The 21,535-nt window shown below is 37.7% G+C and overlaps 1 protein-coding gene across 7 annotated transcripts in view; it reads right to left on the reverse strand.

Moving 5' to 3' along the window:
- The window catches only part of LOC146718866 (protein diaphanous homolog 3-like), a 173,755-nt gene that overhangs the window by 57,676 nt on the left and 94,544 nt on the right, over window positions 1-21,535 (reverse strand). For 5 of the 7 annotated variants that reach the window (XM_085456679.1, XM_085456695.1, XM_085456686.1 and 2 more), the window contains 3 exons: window positions 19,209-19,344; window positions 1,587-1,682; window positions 903-965 (listed from right to left, as the gene is read on the reverse strand). In XM_085456679.1, the coding sequence (XP_085312805.1) occupies window positions 903-965; window positions 1,587-1,682; window positions 19,209-19,344 (295 nt within the window). The remainder of the gene's footprint in view (window positions 1-902; window positions 966-1,586; window positions 1,683-19,208; window positions 19,345-21,535) is intronic. The other 2 variants (XM_085456713.1, XM_085456703.1) reach the window with 1 other exon arrangement.

A 21,535-nucleotide genomic window follows, 5' to 3' on the forward strand; every position in this document is an offset into this window, starting at 1 on the left:
CAACAGAGCCAGGCCCTTTATCATTGCCATCAATGATGTGGGTGGATTGAGCGTGAATAATTTTATTCATGTGTGCCTGCACTTGGCCGACTGGGATTCCAATTACAAATAATAAGAGGTAATAGGGTTACAGAATAAATTTTTAAGTGCTTTGGTGATGATTGCAGAACCTTTGACAAAAGAAAGCTGTTGTTTACAGCTAAACGCACAATATCTGTTCACAAGTATGAGTAATATAGGATAACTGAATTTAGCATAATTAGTAGCCAATCCAATCGCCATTCTAAGGACATCATACAGATAGATGTCTTAACATTAAAACAATAATATGAACGTACTAAATGACGATGATGAATATTAAATACCTGAAGCAATCTAGGCTACAAGTGGCTTATATCCAACGTGTATCATAGCACTTTATCTGTATGCCTCAGCACTCTTCAGAAACACACAGTCCATAGGTCAGACTTGATAAATTCCAAAGAAAAATGTTATTCTCTCCTGGATTTAAAGAATGTGAAAGAACCCGGCTACTACAAAAACACTGCATTCAAAATGCTTCACTTACTACACAATTTAGGAGCCTTATCAAACTGAGCCACCAGAACAGCCCACACACTACTTTCAGAGAATTTCAATCCTAACTTTCTTAACATCCACACATAGCACCGACTCAAATTGCTTTACCAATAGTCTTGCATAATTGCAGAAAGAACACGCAAGGTCACAAAAAGCGAAAGGAACAAATAACAAGGTGACTTAACACACAAAAAGGCAGGACATATACGAATTTACAATATAACACATGCAAGAGCAGTTTAAGGCTGATTTCCAAGAGCAGATGAAAGATAGCGCTGAACGTGCTTTAGGCTTTAACAGTTTTTTTTATCTTGTGTTTTTACCATAATTAACAGGCCTGAGGACCTGGCGGAAGGAGCTGGGGCTGATCGTCTGGTGGTGGTTATCTGTAAGGAGGGCAGCGGACAAATAATGCCAACATGTACAGTACTAAGTGGGATTAGAACGATGATGTGACGGCATTGGCCCAGTGATGAACAGCTGTGAAGTGAAGTTCATTAGCAAGAAATAATGTTTTTCGAGGTACAGCTAATAAGTTTAAGGTGCCAGTGTCAATGTTTAGTCACCAATCATTTCCAAACGCGTTCAAATCACATCTTGGATTTACATTTAATTTTTCACATCTTTCGTTTGGAATTAAGAATCCCAGAGGGGGGAAAAAACAAGATCCACACATCAAACAGTTGTAGGAATTGTGTCAGCTGAAGACTCTCTGGCGCTGCGCTGCTGGCAAGAATGTGTACAAACAACAAACCAGTGTATTTTGCAATTTACTGAGAATGAGAGAAAATGAAGCTAAAACATAAGAACCTGAGGATGCATTCAATTTGCTCAACTTTTAAAAACAAAATAAGAAAAAATATAAATGCATGAAGGTGACAGGTTAGAGCTAGAAGTCATTATTTAAACATCTGATTGGAATTCCATCAGTGTTTTGCCAGACAGTGTGTGTACTTGGTTTCTGTGTGTGTGGGTCGTTCTGTATAAATGTGGGATATTAGACTCACCTCTGGGTCTTGGCGCTCTCTTCCTGCGGTCTCTGAATGCAGCTCCTGACTGTAGGGCTTCCAGCAAACTATCCATCACACCTGTCTCATCATTCTCTAAAAATGCCCAAAAAAAAGAAGAAAAAAAAAAAGGGATTTTAGAAGAAATGCAAGAGGGGAAGAAACTAAATTCTATAACGTGTAATTTTGTTTAGTTTGCCTATACTGACTGTGTCAATTTAGAGTACATACACATTACATTATGCCTACTATAAGGTTATATGTCCAATATATGAAGAATCTAGGTCCAAGTCCTGCATACTGTAAGTCAGCAAGTTCTTATAAACAGCCACAGAATTTCATGTAATTTTTAAAGTGGTCTTAAACAAAAGCCTTCAGCCTTTCAGAAGATATTTCAAAATATTTTTTTGGAATTGGCTCACTCACTATCAGTCCAGTCCTTGTAGCTGACCATCTTTAGAGGAATGTTTTGTGTGTGTGTGTGTGTGTGTGTGTGTGTGTGTGTGTGTGTGTGTGTGTGTGTGTGTGTGTGTGTGTGTGTGTGTGTGTGTGTGTGTGTGTATTGAACTACTTAACACTGATCTATGAATCATTCAAGCACAAAAAAGGTACCAAAAAGGATGAACCAGTGTTGTGTCTACATGCATTAAACTGTATCTTTAGGCACTTTGTTACTAGCAGCCTGTCACTAAGACACATCATTTGTTCCCATCTTTGTGCCCTTTAGTTGATGCATCTACTGTTCATCAACAGTTTCAGTGAACTGTTGGCTGATAATACGCCATTTTTAAGGGAAACTGGATGAAAACGTTGAGGAATGCCAAATTACACAAGAATTGGTCTGCACAAAGTAAAATATTTGTATCAAATCGTCATCAATATGTACTCAGAAAGTCAGGAGACAGGAAAAACACAGTGTCTGTAGCCAGGTTATGGAGGCTCTGTCATGGTTTGGGCATGGAGTTAAACCAATAGTGTTAGGAACCTTGTCAAAATTAATTAATCACAAATAGGAGAAAAGTACCATCAGCTATGATCCACGATTCAATACCAACACCTGATTGGCAACAGCTCAATTTGTTAACACGACAATGATCCCAAGCACACTGCCAATGTAAGCAGCGTGGGATCATCAGAGAACAGAACAAAAGGCAGCCAACACCCAAAGAAGAGTTTTGAATGTTCTTCAAGAAGCCCGGAGAACTATACCTGAAGGCTACTTAAAGAGATGACAAGAAAGCTGCCTAAGAGAGTACAAGTTCTGTTTTGCCTTATATACTGCTCCATTAATGTCTGGAGATTCAGTAAATCACTAGCAAAATAAAAGAAATAAGAAGTGGTTCAAGAGTATAAGGGAATGAACAGAATGTTATGAAACTGAAATACATCAAAGTTGTGAACATCGTGTTTCAGAGTATTTAATTATTTTTTTTGACTTAAAAGATCGAATCCTTGCTTTGTAGTAGCAGAGAAACTACCAGAATGCTGATAATGTGTTGAAAGGGAAATACTTTGACATTTAAATCATGGTGTTTTTGGTTGGTGGAACTGAAAACCTGGCCCTGACACCTGAGGGAAATGATAGACCTGACCAGTAATATGCGTTGAAAATAGAAAGAAAAACAGCCAACAGCCAGGTATACTATATGGGCATGTAAAGGGACAAAATACACTGTGTTTGCCATGCTAATGTGTGTGGGGGTGTTTTCTTTTAAATGCTGTGGTGTGTGTTGCCTATAAAATTTTAATTGTTTTGTCAAGCTTCCTTGCAAATATGAAAAGCTTTTCTCCCTTAGTTCAGGTCACGTTATTTTCCTCTACGTACAATCAGACATGAAGTATGTGGTTTTCTATATCCAAGTCATTTTTTAATAATTAATTACTGAGTGGCACTGTTTATCCATCAGCTGTTTCTCTGTCTAAGTTAAGCACTAACCAAAGGTTAACTTAAATATTAACTTACTGGATGTACTTAACAAACACCATATTGCATCATATTTATAAAATGCAACATAGCAAGTCAGGTTACAAAAAGCTTTTTAATTGCTTTTCTTAATTCTATTGTGACATGCAAACAATAACGCTGGCCTATTCAGTGAAGTTCACTGACCACAGGGTTGCATAACTTTGACAATCATATGACATTTTTTTAAAAATATTTTTACATTTCAAATGAAAATAAGCACTGTTTAACTGTTGCTTTACTTAGGCAAGTACAAGTCAACTTAATCAGAGTGCAATGCCCTAGAAAAGTTGGTACAGCTTTTTTTCATAAGCTACTTCATAGCTTGGCCAAGATGTACCATCAGCCAAGGTGTGACTACTGAGTCCCACCACTGATTTAGTGAAAGGTAGGAGGACTTTGCTTTGATTAAGGTTCTGTGTATTTTTCTCACTCCTTCATTTCGCCTGATTCCCCGTGGAAAAATAACACACACCAGAGGAAAAAGAAAATAAAATCAAATTATATGACTGCAACTGGGACTCTGCAACTCTACTTGGACCTTTATTGGTCCAAAGGTCCTGGCATTCTACGATGATATGAAATATTTAATATTCATATTAAAGCACATATGGGTACAGTAATCCCATTTGTGCATATGTTGGCGACAGCATTATAGTCCAGAACAGTAGCATGTAACCTAATTATTGTAATAATTGATGCACTCAAGTGCATTTAACTTTAAGTTTATTAGCTAGACCAATCAAATATGACCCATCAACTATAACTCTTTTTTGGGTGGGTCTAACACAGGGGTCAGCAACCTTTAACACCCAAAGAGCCATTTGGACCCGGTTTCCACACAAAAGAAAACACTGGGAGCCGCAAATACTTTTTGACATCTAAAATGAAGATAACACCGTATATATTGTTTTTTTACCTTTATGCTTTGTGTGAACAACTAAGGTGTGTTGCTTGTGAAATTCATGAAGTGCTACAGAGAAAATTACATTTTATTTATGTAATTAACACATTTTGAACTCTTAAAGAAATATAACAAAAGGAAAGACACCCAGCTGAACTAAAATGATCCATGTAGCAAACAAAAACTGTTGTGAGCTGCCACCCTTATATCGCCTTTGGGCTTTTGAAGCCTTGATCTGACTTTTAAAAAAAATAATAATAATTGGAAAAACAGTACTATGCTGCTAAAAAAAGAAAAAAAAAGAAAAAAAGAAATTTGCAAAATTCTGCCTAAATATGTATTTTACCTGGTTAATGTGTGTGGCGGGGCGTGGTCGAACGCACCTGAGCGGCACCCACAATCACGCCTCGCCACCTTAACCTCTGTGCTATCTGTGTTGTTGTGTTGGTGTGTGTCGTGCTGTGAGCTGAAAAGCTACAGCCGGCTGTAAGCGTACAGCAACCGTGTGTGAAAAGTGGCCTTTAAAGAGGTGCTGAAAAGCATGTTCATGCAAACATCGTCGGGTCTGCTATGGTATGTTTACAATGGGACCTCTGCTCTTGAACCTCTGCGCACAGCGTCTGTACGAAGTCACTTCATCTTACGCAGGACTGTAAGCTGTCGTCTGTGAGGCGTGAGCGGTCTTTGTTTTTAACATAGTCCATGGTGGAGAACAGCTGCTGACATAATGTGGATCCGAAGATCCATAATTGGCCTACCTGGGGTTGAAAGTCTCGATAAATGCACGCCGTTTCGGCGGGTAAACCGGCTTCCGCGAGTGTGACGCTTATTTTGAGCGATGAAAAAAATAATAGAATATAATTTTATTTTTATATGTCAATATCACAATAATCTTCCAATTTAGAACTACAAGTTAAAAAAGAACTAACATAAATAAATTACATTTCAGCTAAATACTTCTAATTTATTTTCCCAAACCACGCAGTGCTGCACTATAAGGACTCAAGAGCTGCAGGTTGCCGATCCCTGGTCTAACATTTGCTATTGAAATGTCAGACACCAGTTTTGAATTCCATATAGAGTTACAAATCTTTTTTCTATTTTTGTATTCATTATTATAGTCAGTCAATCAACAGTATGTCTTATCAACCACCTTCTGCATTGATCACATTGATTAACTCTCCCCACGGTTATTTTGGATTGCAGTATTAAGTAGAAAGAATATCTGCAAGAAACATCTTGGTTATGCTTAAAACTGTAGCCTAGGAAAAAGGAATTTTGAGATACCATTTGAGAGTCAACTAACTTTAGTGAAGAACAAGAACTGATCTGCAAGCTCCAATATACTGACCTTTAGTGAGTTGAGGGTGTCTCAAAGGATATACAAAATAATACTTCTTTTTTTTTTAAAAATGGCACAAGAAAATCCTATAGCAAGCAAGTGTTTCTGCCGACCACACAGTGATTGATCCGCTCTGCTGCTCTGAGACTAGCCAGCTTTATAGACTGTAACAGAATACATAATTAAAATTTAAAACTGACTAGAACTGATAAACCTGTAGCTCCTTCCTTCTTTCTCTCTTAGAGAAAGTCATTTTTCACACAAACTGCTTTATATGAATGTGAAAAAAGATTTAAGAACTGTTAATGATTGCTGAGACTGTATTCAATGTTTAACCACGTCTAACATGCCTACAAGGTTTGTGCTTCTTTTTCCATCTGAAACACTTTCACGAGAGATTACCTGTAACCATCTTGGGGCCTACAAACTGAAATTTTCTTATTATACTTAAAACTAAACTAAAAAAAAGTGCCAATAGGCTCAGGGTTTTGTATTGAGGACAGAAGATCCCAGTGGTAGTTGGCTATGGTTGTACCAAAGCCCTTCACCAAGCTGTGACTACAAACACACGCACAGAGTAGATGTATAATGGTCCACTTCCTTGTCTGTCTGCTCCAATGTGTGCATTTGTTGTGCTTTTCATTTACAGCAGTTGCACTCCTCTGGCTGATATGTGCCTAGTTCTTCATCATTACGCAGAGCGTAGAGGCAGCTACAGTTTCTGAGCAAAACCAACGCCCCTCGACGTCCAAATTTGTCTCCAGTGCTGTAGCAATTCATCACAGACAGCAAGCTTTGCGCTCGCTACAACACACACAGACGCACGAGAGAGAAAAAATACACACAAGACAGAAAACAAGCAAAAAGGAGAAGATCAATCTATCGCAACCTGCAGTGTTCGCCTTCATGTGTAGTACTCCGTTTGACTCCAACCCACAAGAACATGAAACGCTTTGTGTGCCTCGGGAGGCGAGGAAAAACGAAACCCACTCAGATCTCCCGCCTCAGGAATATATGAGAGCAAAAACAGTCCAATTTTACACATCAATCAGATGCAACTCAAAAAGGCCGAGACAGAAAACTGCTTTATACAATGTAGACAAGAGGTTCTTTCAGACATCCCAACACTGAAAATCATAACATATATTTATATACTTACACCCACGTGCTCACAAAGTTGGAGAGAGAGCAATCACAGACATGTCACATGATTTGTAATGGAGGGGAAACACATGGCAGCAGAATATTAGTCAAGCTCCCAGCTGTGAAATGGGTTTGAAAGAGTCATTCAGATCTTAAAGGTGGTGTTGAGGAGGAAGTGGCAGGAGAACTAAGATTGCTGAAAGGGATAGGACAATGACTGAGTCGCATCCCGGCTCTGATGTGCACAATTTGCCTCCCTCTTTCTATTCTGGGGATCAGGGCTTTCAGGACAGGTGTGCAAAGTACACAGAAACCTCTATCAATGCAGACACTTCTGAGAACTAGTCTAGGCTTTCTTTATATCTGTTTAAAAGCTTAATAATAGTAAATGCTACAAGCTCACAATTTCATCAGTGAAACTTAATAATAAGCTTGAAGTCCTGTGTTTTTGTGCTGAAAGATATCAGTAAGTTGCAAATGAGCGCTAATAAAATGTGTCAAGCTTACTACTGTGCTTTGTTGGGAAGATAGAAAAAAAAATATGTGAACGTTTTTTTTTATTTATGTTACGTATGTGAAAGTAAAGTGCAAATGTAGAAATACAATTGAAAAGGTCAAATGAACAAGAAGATAAAAGCCAAACATGGTTTACTCTCCCAGAAAACAAAAGAATAGACTCTGGAAGCAGAATAAAGTCTAAACTGAACCTCTACCTCTGGGAAAAAGCAATAGTTATCCTCCTGTCTGAAGTGAAACTTCAATCACCATCTATTTGTGTGTGTGTGTATATATATATATATATATATATATATACATATATATAACAGTTCTGTAACTGTAACTTCGGTCGTTGCTGTGCTTTTTTTGGAAGTCGAATTTCCCAGAGGAACCCACCCGAGGGATTAATAAAGTTCTATCTTATCTTATCTTATCTTATTTAATCAGAGCCTGTTCAAACTGGCGTTTTCCATTGTCTGGACAAGTAATCTGTCCTTGTGTCAGTGTCTACCCTTTATTCAGACCCAGACTAATGTCTCCCGCCACTTCACTCAACAGGATGTAGCACTTATCATCAGGACAATGACCCAGTCGTAGCAGTGTGTAGCTGAGGTGGGCCGGAGCAAGGAACGAAATAGGGTCAATTGGGCTGGGATAGAAAAGCTAAGGAGAGAAAATGGCATGCCTGAGTACAATGAATGCAGGCCCACCACGGTGTTCCCTTGAACACTTAGAAGACAAATGGTGCAGCAAGGCTAGTCAGCTACCCTTCTCTACATTGAATACCCACTTAGACTTCACTTTGATACTCTGAGTGGAGAAGAGGAGGCTTATTGCAAGGCAACGTTTTCATATAGCTCCTATGCTACTATGGCACCATTGCTAAAAACACATTAACCGATCAGAATAGCACCCAACGTGACTGTCAGATGAATCAAGGCAGTTACAATTCTGAAAACTATGGTAAGGAAAAGGAAAGAGATAAAGACAAATGTTACAATTGTGATAATATGCCTTGATTGAATAATATTAATCATCTTGTTACAATATAATAAGCCCTTAGGACTGAACTTTCATGTTGTGTAATTTTGCCCAGCGTAAAGACTTTTGCAGACATGCAAAAAACAAAACAAACAACAAACCAACAACAGAAGATCTCTCTTCACATCACACTGCAAAAATATCCGGGTAGAACCTGAGGAACATAAGAACCTACAAAGTTGACGAAGATCCTAATCTATGGAGGCTGAATGCCAGAGCTGACAACACCCAAAATATTTCCTGCTAACAATCTAGTTCCAGTCCCCACATTTATTATTATATGAATGATTTCGTTTGGATTTAATTTATTTCATGATGTCTGCTTTTGTATGACACCACATATTGATATTTTATTATATACAATTCAAAAACAAACTAAATGTTTTCATACTGAAAGAATAAAACTCATTGCCTATTCAGTCCACCGTTGGTGCTGCTGAGTGTATGTGTGGACAACCCCCCCTTCCTCCCCATGGACACAGTCGTACCCAGGCTCTCAAGTCAAGTACAGCAGGAAGGGTTCACTTGTTATTAATCTCTGGCTCTCTTCCACAGCATCTTTTGTCCTGTCTTCCTTCTCTCACCCAATTGGTCAACACCAGATGGCCACCTCTCCCTGAGCCTGGTTCTGCTGGAGGTTTTTCCTGTTAAAAAGGGAGTTTTTGCTTCCCACTCTTGCCAAAACGCTTGCTCCTAGGGGGTCATATGATTGTTGGGTTTTCCTCTGTGTGTATTATTGTAGGGTCTACTTTACAATATGAAACGCCTTGAGACAACTGTTGCTGTGATTTGGTGCTGTATAAATAAAATTGAATTGAAAATTACACTTATGATGTGTGGCTCATTATCTCACAAAGAACTGTTGACGGTTATCTCGTGCTTAAAATAACAGTACAGAAGTCCATGCATTTGCATTTAGTTAAACTAGACTGGACTGCAGAGCAGTTTTTCATGACACATGCAACACTCTTGGTTTAAATGACAATGTTGGTCAGTATGTCTATTTGACAATCCAGCAATCCAGGAGCAATTTTGCTGCAACAAAAATGGCTTAAGTGTGAAGAGGAGACTGATTACTGTATTGTACGAAATGAAACGGACACTGAAAAATTGTGCCTTTGGGGATATAAAACGCAGGTGGAAAAAAAGGTCAAAATAAAGAAATTGCTATATATATTGTTTCCAATACTCAGCACATTGCAAAAATATTTAAAACCATTCATGTTGTCTCTTGAGTTAAGTATTGTGATTATATTGTACCGTGGGGTCTCAACGGACTGCATTATGTCCACTACTGGTTTGTCTTGGATGACTTACTGGGAAGCTCTCACTGTACTTGGTAACAAGTGTCATCAACTCGTAAGGTAATTTTTCTCACACCTAACTGTTATACTGTGTGTCTGGTGTGGGTGCAGAGTCTATTTTTGACACACACACACACACACACACACACACACACACACACACACACACACACAGGGTAGAGGCACAACACCTACATCTCTACAAATGCCCGACTACAATAACCTTTTCTTTTATATAGCAATGGACCAATGAGCTCCCGTCTTGCACACATTAATTTCACAGTGTGCAAGGAGGGAAGGATGTGTGTCAGTGTGTCAATTATATGAAAGGGATGCGGCAGCAAACTATAGTGGGGAAAATTAATATTCTTTCAATGGTACCGTTAATTTAATACATAATGAATACTAATACTAACTGAATACTCAATGGAGAAAAAAAAAAAAAAAGATTGTCATACTGTTGTATATCACTGTAAATTCCAGCAATTATCATCTATCACCACATACTTAATAACAAGGCAATCTCAAATTTAAAAGCTGAACTATAAGGAACTGTACGACTGGCAGAATAAATATCTCACGAGAAAGCAGACTCTCATACTAGCTTCCTGCTTCTCAAACAGATTTTTATTCTTTCCCTTTCTTATGCCCTTCCTATACTTTTAGTATCTTTGCATGCAGGGTTGCATCTGTAGCAGTTCTTCTATTTGACATCTTAATAGTTCATTGCTTGTAGCCATGTAGGGAATGTTAAATAAAGCTCTGATGTGTAATTTGTCGCTCCACAAACATTCCTGCTCCCGGCCTACCCTGGGAGTTAATGCAACAGATTTGTCATACACAAGCTAGGCACAGCCAGAGGAGGAAGAAAAAAAACACCTATTCAATGTGAATTTCAATCTCCATAGGGCTCTATGCAAATGCATGCAAGCTGATGCTCCTGCTCTCTCAAAGTGCCAGAACAGACCAATGACGAAACCAGGCTGTCTATTATAGTGCAGGTAGAAGAGCTGGAGGAATATCAGAAGGAAATTGGGATAAGCTCACGTTCCAGGAATACAGAACTAGGCAAAGCTAAAAAACAAACTGAATGCAGATACCTGTAACAGGTAAAGAAGATTAAATTCGTTTTGATCATTTCCTCAAAAAAATCCCTCCCCTTTCCTTCCCTGTCTCATTGCTTTGCCCTTCAGCATAATGTGGATACACAGCCTCTCTGGGGCTTTTTAGGGAATTGATGGATAATCAGATGATTACACAGAAAATCTCCATTGAGGACAATCCTCCCTGACAAACAAAGAGAAAGCTCTTTAGTTAATAAATAGGCTGAGAGACAGAGAGAGAGAGAGAGAGAGAGATAGTGAGAGAGTCAGAGATAGTGAGAAAGACAGAGAGAGGGAGACCAAATCCTGTCCTGGGTTGGTAGAAAAACGCCAAATCTCTATCACGTATTCATTTCATCCAAACAGACCGCTTGTATGCATGCGTGTGTGTGTGTGTGTGTGTGTGTGTGTGTGTGCACACGTGTGTGCAATGCCAGAAACATCACGACTTAGCTATGTCACCGAGTTTGCCTTTAGCTTTATCTTAAACTGAGCGTATCTAAATAAATTTCAAGCTCTAGGCATATTTATATAAGCCTTTCTGACAAAAATTGGCTGAAGTTTATTCTTCAGATTTTCTTATTTTTGAACTACTTTTTTTTTTTTTTTTAAATTGAAAAGTTTGCAGTAAAAACACTCACCAACACAGAGAGGCAGGAAAGTAGAAGAGATGCCAAGTTGTCAGTTGGAGTAGTTTACAAACTAAACAAGCAAGAGTTTTTCAAATTCACACAAGGATTGAAAGCGCTCAGTGCCAGCAAAGGATGCTGAAAGCCCTATGTTGGTGATCTACTGTTAATATGCCATATGACTATAATGATCTGAGGTACATCAAAATCTTAGGTAAAAATATGAAAAATGTTTAATTAAGCAGTGAGGCTTCTTCTAAACAATATTTAAAGCCAAATAGCACAAATTTGGTTTTAAATGGGTAGCTAAACCCTGTACAAAGAAGAAGCAGAGATTCTATGTAATTGTGGCTTGGATTCTCAATTTTCACACTCCAGGGCATTCTAGTCTTCTTTTTAGACACATTTTTATTTTAGTTATATTGTTATTCAAGTTGCAGTTTTCTTGAAAAATGCACAAAGTTTTCCCTTTCTGATTTCTCAAGACAATATTAAGTTTCTGCTTAATCCAAGCTAAACAAGCAAGAGTTTCTTCCAACCTCTACCATCACAAGCCTTTCGAGGCCTTTGCACAAAAGCATCTAGACCGTAATATGCCTCATGGTACGGTATGGTACACTTCTCCTCAACCTTGGTGTGCAGCTTTCAAACAAACATGTTGTGTAACAAGGGGAGTAATTTTCATAATTTCAATGTCATCCAACAATTTTGCCATCTATCTCTCTTGTGCTAAAACATCACACGAACAATACAAACAGGTAGGAGTACCTTATCCACATAAAGTGTTTGATAATAACTGCACACGCAGCACCTCAAAGCCTGCACCTGCAGACCACTGATAATCAATCAACTAACATATCAGGTCTTTGCAACAGTACCACAACCCACAAACACCGTTTTATGTGCAGTAGTTTTATTTTTTGCCTTTACCTCTTTTGCTGGAATTAACAGTCTAGTATACAGAAGAGAACCCATCTATAGGACAAATGTTGAAATTATTCATCGTGCGTGTTTACTGGATTAGCTCAAAACTGTAAAATTTCAGGAAATCTGTGGCAAATGCGTTCCCAGGCCAGATCAAAGAGAAATGAGGTGGTTTGTATTATGCTTCAGCCAAGACAGGCCTTGGTGTGGCCTGATAGTAAAGCCACAGCTGTATGTTTGGCCTGGATGGAGCACAGTGGTTCTGATCTTGCACCCTAACGTCTACAGGAGAGCTACAGTGCTTGGCATAGTAATGACTGTAGATGCTGTTGCAGAGCTCGGACTGCCAAGCTAAATGGCTCTGCCAGCTTTAGTGTGAGCACTGAAAATGGGTCTCAACTGTTGAACGTGTTTCTGGCACCAGGAGTGCTTGTAGGTAAAAAGGGGGGGAAAAGAGAAAAAAAAAAGAAAACTGGCAACAAAAAGCAATTCGGTTAGGGATCAGACTGTCTGGCATAAGGCAAATATTTCCTTCTTAAGAGTTATGTTTGGAGAATTCTAGTTAAATAACTATTAATCTAGTAGCACTTTGATAAGAAAAACTTGTGTATGTAGACATATTTACAAAGGCACTGAGGGTGTGTTCATGGGGACATCCTGCTTCAAGGAAGTTTGGATAATACATTCATACGTTTGAAGGGTTATTAAATGTGTTTAAATAGGACAAGAAATTAGATTGCTGTGAAGTTATGGGGTGACAGTTGCTCTGCATTTTGCTGTGGCAACCACAAGATAAACAATGACAACAAACAGTAGTACACTATAAGGCATTATATAGTAATGGATTCCATATTTGTTTGTGTGGGATGGGAAACCTTGCAGATGGCCGTTGTATATTGGTCCACAAAAATGACTTCCCAGCAGTTTCCTTGAGAGCAGTTGACAGTGAACTGGTTCATTCAAATTAATGAGTTGGGTCGCTTTGAAAATACAAAAATGATACTGGATCTGTAGGCGGCTTGGAAGATTTTTGTAGAATTGCATAGTTCTCATATTCACTTCAAGCAACCAATGACTTAGCAGGCCAGTGTAATTACACCTTCTACAGTCATCACGTTATGCAAAATAGGAAAAAATAACATTCTGACAAAACTATAACTGGTAAAAGGAAGCCATAAAATACAGATTTTTTTTGGGACATTATTCTGCAGACATAACATCTGACAAAGCACAGACGGCATTTAAAACAACTCTGCAAACTGCATATGTACCAAAGGCATAAACTGGATGCTTATTAAATTCTAAATGCAGTAGGTAACTTTTTTAAAAATGATTTGATTTTTGTCTTACTTGCTGTCACTATATCCTTGCAAGAGTACAAGAGTCAGATATTCTCTGAAAACAATCAGCTTCTGCTGGCACCTCCAAATTGTGGAAGGAGCTACTGTGCCTCCAGAAAAACAACTAGTCAGACCAAGAAAAATTGCAGCATGTGTACACACGGCACATCTTCCCTCTGCTGCACACGCTGTTGCTCATTTAAGCTGAAGTTCTCCAGCATTCAAATTCAGTCTAAACTTTAATGGTCCTTCATTTTCTCCCACTGAAGAAGACAGTGAATGCTAAAATGGGAGTTTTTGTATTGGAGATTGTCTTTATGAAATTCGTTTGGTATTTATTAACTGTGACAATTGTGGTTCTGCTCTCACAGCTAAATGTTCTTGTCATGAGTGCATTTACATTGGCAGTAATATTGACCAGACTTTCATTTGTTCAACAATTTGAATTACAATATGCTCAAAGGTTATTATAGAATTTTTTGCCCAATGATGCCACAAATGTCTGTCATGGGTTTAATCAGAAACATAACAACTGAGTGAGCAGGGCTGACATGGAGAGACTTTACTACGCATGGCTAAACTACGTCCACTAGCACAATGATTGGCCTAGCCATAAACACACATGCAGCCATTGTGGCTCATAAGGAACAATAATTTAGCCAACTGATGCATATTTATCTTGCCAAGATCCCATTTTCTACAGTAATGTCAGACTTCATTAACTCTGGGGTGGGTGAGCGACCAACTTTTTGAGTCTTTCAGAAAAACTGCAAAAGTGCATCGAGTGAAAACCAGCACCTGGTTTTTGTCCTTTTGTGGAGAAACACAGCTTCAAATACAGTCTGTCTAGGCCTGCTTTTTGTTGTCTGAGAACAGCCGCCTGCTGACATTTGTTAGCATTTTGACATTTGATAAAATGAACAACAGCCACATACTGTTGGCAAGTCGCTCTCAGATAAGTAACAAAATATCTGTTTACACTGCTGTGTTGACTCTACTGTAACAGCCTTACCTGCAATTATGGCTCATAATGCAAATTTGGTCTGATACGCACAGCTCAACAAGAGGGAATGAGGTAACAAATACTGTTTTTTTAAGTGAAACGTCTGCTAAATTTGCAATTATGACTCATTAATCATTCTATTGCTGTTCTGTTGTGTAAATGTTCTCAAATCTTATCTGAGGAGCTCTGTGCTCATGGAAAGAGAAGGTTTCATCCGATCTTTAGACACTAACACTTGCTAGGGAAAACGTATAGATACATTTTAATCTTGTTCTCTTATTATTTAGGTTCAGGCAAAAGAATAGATAACTGCTCTGTGCCCCTTGTGAAAGACCAAATGCAGTGTATTAGTGTTATAAAATTGAATTAAAATACAAACTGAAGCCAATAAGTGGTTAAAGAAAAGACTATCGGGTGGACAAGTATTAATTAATTATGACTTTCTGAAAATGCATTTATGTTGACAGATATGAGCTTCTTTCACTGGGGATAGTTTCAGTGTTACTCCCACTTGGAGGTCTGTTATGATTTTGCTTTCTAACTGTAAGATAAATTTCCCTTGAGAGAAAATATGTTCATCAAATGCAGCAACAATACAAATTTAAATATTTAATAGTGATTTATAAAACTACAGCCTGTATCGGATAATGTATGATACAAGCCAGAGTAACAGCCTCCATCTGTGTAAGACGCAGTAGTATCTCTTGAGAATAACATTTTAGACAGCTAGGTGCTGTCTTCTCAGTTTTTGCTGAAAGTTGGAAAGGAGACAATGATTTATAAGATTCAGGTCCCATTTGTCAATGCAAAATATCAATATAAATGAGGAATGTTTAACAGTAACTTCTGTCTTCACAGCATGTAACCACTCAAAGTAAACACTGATGCTGCATTTATAGGATAGTTTGTACACCCCACGCAGTATCGCTTAACAGTCTAATGACTTAAAACAGTGTCACGTAACTGCTTCATTTTCAAATTGAACACAAGCTTTGTCCACCTCCTTTATTTGTGGTTGCAGACTCCATGTTTTCCTGCATGTAGGATACTGTACAGCACTGCACACTTTTTTCCAGAGATGTTCTGTCGCTCTTTAGATCATTTTTTCCAGCTGTTCTTTGCTGGAGGGGTTGTTGCTCTACCTTCCTCTTTAAAAACACTCCAAAGGTGTTCTGTTGGATTCAAGTCAGGAAATGCACCAGCCAGGTCATAGTTTTACCTTTTTTCTTTTTCTCTGATTTTGGCAGTCTGCTGTATTATCATGCTGGAATATCATTCTTGTACCAGACTACTGGAGAGTGGGAGGCATGCTGTCAGAAAATATTTTGTCTTACATAAACACGCATTCATGGTGCAATCTATAAATGTCAACATGTCCCTATCATCACATTCCCACCTCTATTCTTCATTGTAGGAACCATGCACTCTAGAAGCCCTTGCAAGGTTAATGGCAAATATGTTGGACGTCATCTGAATTACACAAATTTATTTTAGTTTTATCTTGCATATGTGCCAAATGCCTAATATGTGAACAAGACTTTTTTCTTCTTCTTTTAAGTGGGGGTTATCATTATGGTCTATTCTTTGCACTGTTTAAGTCAGGGATTTCAAACTAAGTTTAAATTGTGGGCCAGACCGGTGAAAAAACTCTTTCTGTCATTGTAAGGACATTTAACTAAACAGGTCATCCATGAAATATCATAATATAAGAAAACAAAGTGCAGTTTCAACAATACATCTCCATTTTCTGCACAATACATGTGTAAAGCAAAAGGTTCTGGTACTTCATTTTGTCATTTCATTTAATTGCGTATCTATTGCAAAACTATTTGATGCAGTATGAGTGGCAATGGTGGAGGTCTTTAAAATCTGTAAAACTACAGTTAGAAAGTTCACAATCCATGCCCTCATTGCACTTTTTCCAAAGCCTTTCACTGGGTCATACTGGAGTCTTTGCTGAGCCCATTCTGGCCCCCAGGCCTTATTTTTGACAGCCATGGTCTAAGCCAGGGGTGTCAAACTCAAATACACAGTGGGCCAAAATACAAAACTGGATCAAAGTCATTAATATTCATTGAAAAAAAAATCTTCCTCCAAATATAACAAGGAATCGTTTCTTATGCACTCAAACAAGTTTTGCTGAAAAACTGAATATGGAACAAACATAACTTAATACTAAACAATATATATAACTTATATAAACGTATATATAACTTAATATTGCAATTAAATAACACATCAGTGGAATTCATTTCTTAAATAAAAAATGTATTTGCAGCCTTCTGAATTAAATGTTATCATTTTATCATTTATAAAATTTTCCTCATATTCTCCCACCTGTCCAGAAAGCTCCTGTTTTCTGCCTTTCTTTTTGCCATTTTGGGATAGGTAGCATGGCAGTATTTGCATGGTTGCTATGACTATGGTCAACAGAGGAGAGGGTGCTAATGGGTCCTGTCATGACTGATGCACCAAAACACCAACAGAGCATTCTGGGAATTGTAGTATTAGCAGTACATGCAGGCCAGCTCTAATAGTAATTTTGTATGGCTTCATGGGCCAAATTTAATTAGGCTGCGGTCCAAATTTGGCCCGCGGGCCAGAGTTTGACACCTATGGTCTAAGCTGTCACAGAAAATCAGATTTTCAATGATGACCCCTGTTTCAAGTCTGAAGCACTTGTCTGTCTCAGAAAGATTGTGACACACTGTCAATATCGTCATTTTAGCAGGGCAAACGCTAGAGCTCTGATTGGTAGTACTATGGCTTCTTCTATACCTCCTGATTACTGCAGCAAATATATTTCAGTTGATTTTTTGAGGGTCACCAATCTTCTTTTTATCCTTTTCCATCTTTCTGAAGTCTCACAATGATTTTTTTCAAGTTATCAAAGCAAGGCGCAAACACGTAACTATTCACATGGATTTTATGACCATGTTCATGCAATTCAACTGAGCGTTGAATTTAATTTCTCATTCATGTGTCAGTTTATTCACTTTTAGTGCACTGAGTTTCTGCTCTGATGGATGCGTTTTAAAGCATTTGCTTTTTTTTTTAAAAGAGGAAATACACTACTTTGAAATAATGCATTTATTGACAGATAATGCAATCACATGACACTTAAGTGATACTGCACAGGGCAGTACTCACTCAAGTCACAAACTGAACAAGATTAGGCTTGTGAAACTTGCCCCATCACCCAAATAATTCAAAATAGTTTCCTTGTTTTACACATATAAACTGATATATGGTGCATGTGGTATTATTGTTGAACCTACTATGCACTCATTTTTTATTAATATGTCAAATAAAGCATGAGCGCAAGCTTCTCTGATACTGCAATAGGAGTGACTGTCTTTTTTGTTTTAAAAAAAATAATTTCTCCAAATCAGATTCTTTACTCTAATTTAGCACTTGTCTGAAAAGTGTTAAAAAAATAAAAAGGCTATATTTATTTTTACATGTGAGCAAAAAGCATTCTGCTAAATTCTGGGCAGAAATCAGAAGAAACTATTTTTTCCTTTGTAGAGTAATTCTTATTCTGCTGCATTTGGCTGCTTTTCTCTTTTTTTGAGAACCAAAAAGATACCACCTTTTTGTGTGTCCTAGTTTATGACCTAGTTATCTTGAAATGTTGAAACATAAAGAAGGATTTCATTTAATTTTGGCAGTTTGTAGCATCTCCTTTAAAAGGCAATGGCATAATACTTGTCTTGCTCAGAAAGACTGGATATGCTAAGGTTACAAACACTGTTTCAACAAGAAGAGTTGAAAGTGCTGTGTTGTAGTAATACTCTGAATCCTGTCAAATGTTTCTGACCTCTCAAGATAGGTTAGTTAAAAAGTGAACTTCTGTAATCCTTGTAATATTGTAAAAAAAAAAACAAAACAAAAAAAAAAAAACCCCAAAAAAACCCACTGTCTACAAGGGCACAAATGAAAATAAAGCAACACAATAAAGCTCATGTCTCAAATTTGTGTTACTATGTAATAGTGGTTTAATAATGCACAGGTCAGCTACATTTGATGGCTTAATTGGTTTGAAATAATTAAAGTTAAGACTGTAATTTCAACATGAGTGATATGGACAGAGTGACAGTTTAAAATAAAAGCCTTATGACACGCTTTAATATCACATAATGGATATTATTTTAAACATTACTTAACTACATCCATCAATCAAAATGAGATGACAGATTTTCTCTACAGATGTGGGGGTTTTATTTTTATAGTGTTGAAAACTGAATTGTGAGAAAATAGCTGTCAATTCTAATCCATTAAAATTTGGGCTGTATGTTATAAATGAGATTCGTTGTCTTTGAGTGATCTCTTACACCGCTTGACCCTAGATTGATTCAGCACACGGCTCTGTGAAAGGGTTTTATTGTTGCAAGAGTTGACAGGCAAAGCAAATTATGCAGTCTTTACCTGCATTGACTTCCAGCAACCTCCTCTTCTTCTGCTGTCTCTCCCGCTTTTCACGCTCTGCCTTCTCCTTTGCTGCCCGCGCTCTCCTCTGTTTCTCCTCCGTCTCCCTCTGCCTGAAGTTCTCTTTCAGTGCTTGCTGCAGGGCAGAGACAGAGAAAATGTGAGGGGAGGAGAAAAAAAAAGAGAAAACATAATGGACTGCTAAGTGGGGTTAATTACAATAGTGCTAAGCCTGTCAAAGAGGGAGGCAGCAGTCAAACCCTGATGAAATCTTTATCAGGCACCACTAAAGTCAGGTGAAGCTTCTTAGCTGCACTGTGATTCAAGTCTTCTGGGACAAAAAAAAAAAAAAACGAACTTCATATCACTGAATTCAGAGACTAGATTGATGAGATTGATGCATCAATGATCAAGGAATCAAGAGAAGATGATGATTACAAGCAATTCTGTTCTTTGACTTTGAGTTGTAGCAACATAGAATTTGATTTTGCTTTACATTTTTTCCCTATAATTTGTCTTTTTCATCACATACAGACAGCATTACCTTACTTCAGAGTGTAAAAACATTTTTGAAAGGTAAATTCTTCCAGTATTGTTTTAACATATACAGATTGAACTTTCAGCAGACATCTGGCCACTGTGGTATGCTCAAAATGAAAATACTTTATCTAGTCACGTCACAGCAGGCGAGTGTGATAGAAATGTAAACCAAACATAACACAATTCAACATTAACTGGCTGTACAACAGATACTGAGCAAAGCTTACAAGGGATTCTGTGCGGGTTGCAGTGTTAAATAAACATAAACAAAAACGGAAGTTTCTTTAAAAAAAGTGTTTATGGTTACACAAGAATAACCTGGTCATGTTAGTTTGTTATGGAATAACTGCAGCTACTTTCTTACATTGAGCAGGCATAAAAGTTAGAAAACATGTCAAAGAGTTTACAATGTTTTATTGTGACTAAAATAACAGTTTAACGTAGAGTGATGTATTTCTAATAACCTGGCTCTCCATTTATAGCTTTTTGGGGCTGTCTATAATCTGTTTTAAAACGTTTGGTAAAGTTGTGACTGAGTCTTTGGTAACAGCAATGAATCCATCTTAAGAAGAGCACATATTATCAGTAACCAGATTGCTAACTGGAGCATCAAATCTTTAGCAAAGAGGTTTACTTTTTTTTTTTTTTGTTAAGTATACACGCTTAGTGATTTCAAGCTAATTCATTTGCAAGTTTAAGTGAACAACAAACACAAATATCTATGTTGATCAACCACATGGACATAGCAATAGTTTTAGTTTGTTTGCTGTACAGTACTTCTTGTACTCCAGAATATTTCTGCTCCTAAGTATTATATTTTTCTGTCCTAAGAGAATTTTATTGGAATTTGCAGGATCAAATATTATTCGCTGGAGGCCTTTAAACATGAATAACCTATGTACAGTACAGTTCATACAAGTAAACACTGGTGGTTGTTTAAAATCAATATTTGGTCTTGAGTCTTTCAGATGTCACTAAATGTTACTGACATTTAAACATGCTGATGTAGCCAAACTTCCAAACTTATGTCATTCATTTGAATCAGTCTCTCTAGGGAGAATCCGTCTATAAGGACATCTGGTATGCATCAACTATTGTAACTGCAGGCTCTGTAGTCCCTGTTGTTAAACTCCTCCAATTTTGTCAATAGCTCAATAACGCCACAGCCGAGAGACAGACTGCTTATGATTTAATAGAGTGCTAGCACGATTGCCATCCTGATCAATAGCCAGTCACTTAAAGCAAGGGAGTCTAGGCTTTCATCAAACACCCAAGTTCTCCCCCTCAAACCCCCCTCCACTTGGGTTTTCTACACAGCTCAGCTTGATGGGCAGGTCAGTGATAGAATAGTAATATCAAACCAACATAAATGTATACACACAAAAACACATACACAGACACTACAAGAACTGTGTAGTATGGGGAAAACTACAGTGGCACACCAAAGAGGGGCAATCACTTATTGAAACCCACTGACAACATCTTATTATGTCGGCATACAAGTGACTATAGTTGGAAATTATATGGTGAACTTGAATTCAAAACATTTCAGTATATTTGATTGTTTCAAAGGTCTTGTTGATGCTCAGAGAAATTTTCAATTGAATAAATAAAGTGTATATTACTAATAATAGGGTTGTAACTGCACACAGTACTGACACAGTGGTATGGTTTCATCACTGTTAGCCTGTGCTTTAATCCTTTATTTTTTTGCATGGCTAAATTTAACTATATAAAACTACATATAAACACTACTGCAATCCTATATAGTAAATGCTCCACGTTTG

Source organism: Copadichromis virginalis, linkage group LG1, assembly GCF_057382275.1.
Source record: "Copadichromis virginalis isolate Kocher_CV1m ecotype Utaka linkage group LG1, C_Virginalis_male_GT1.1, whole genome shotgun sequence".
Classification (NCBI taxonomy): Eukaryota; Metazoa; Chordata; class Actinopteri; order Cichliformes; family Cichlidae; genus Copadichromis; species Copadichromis virginalis.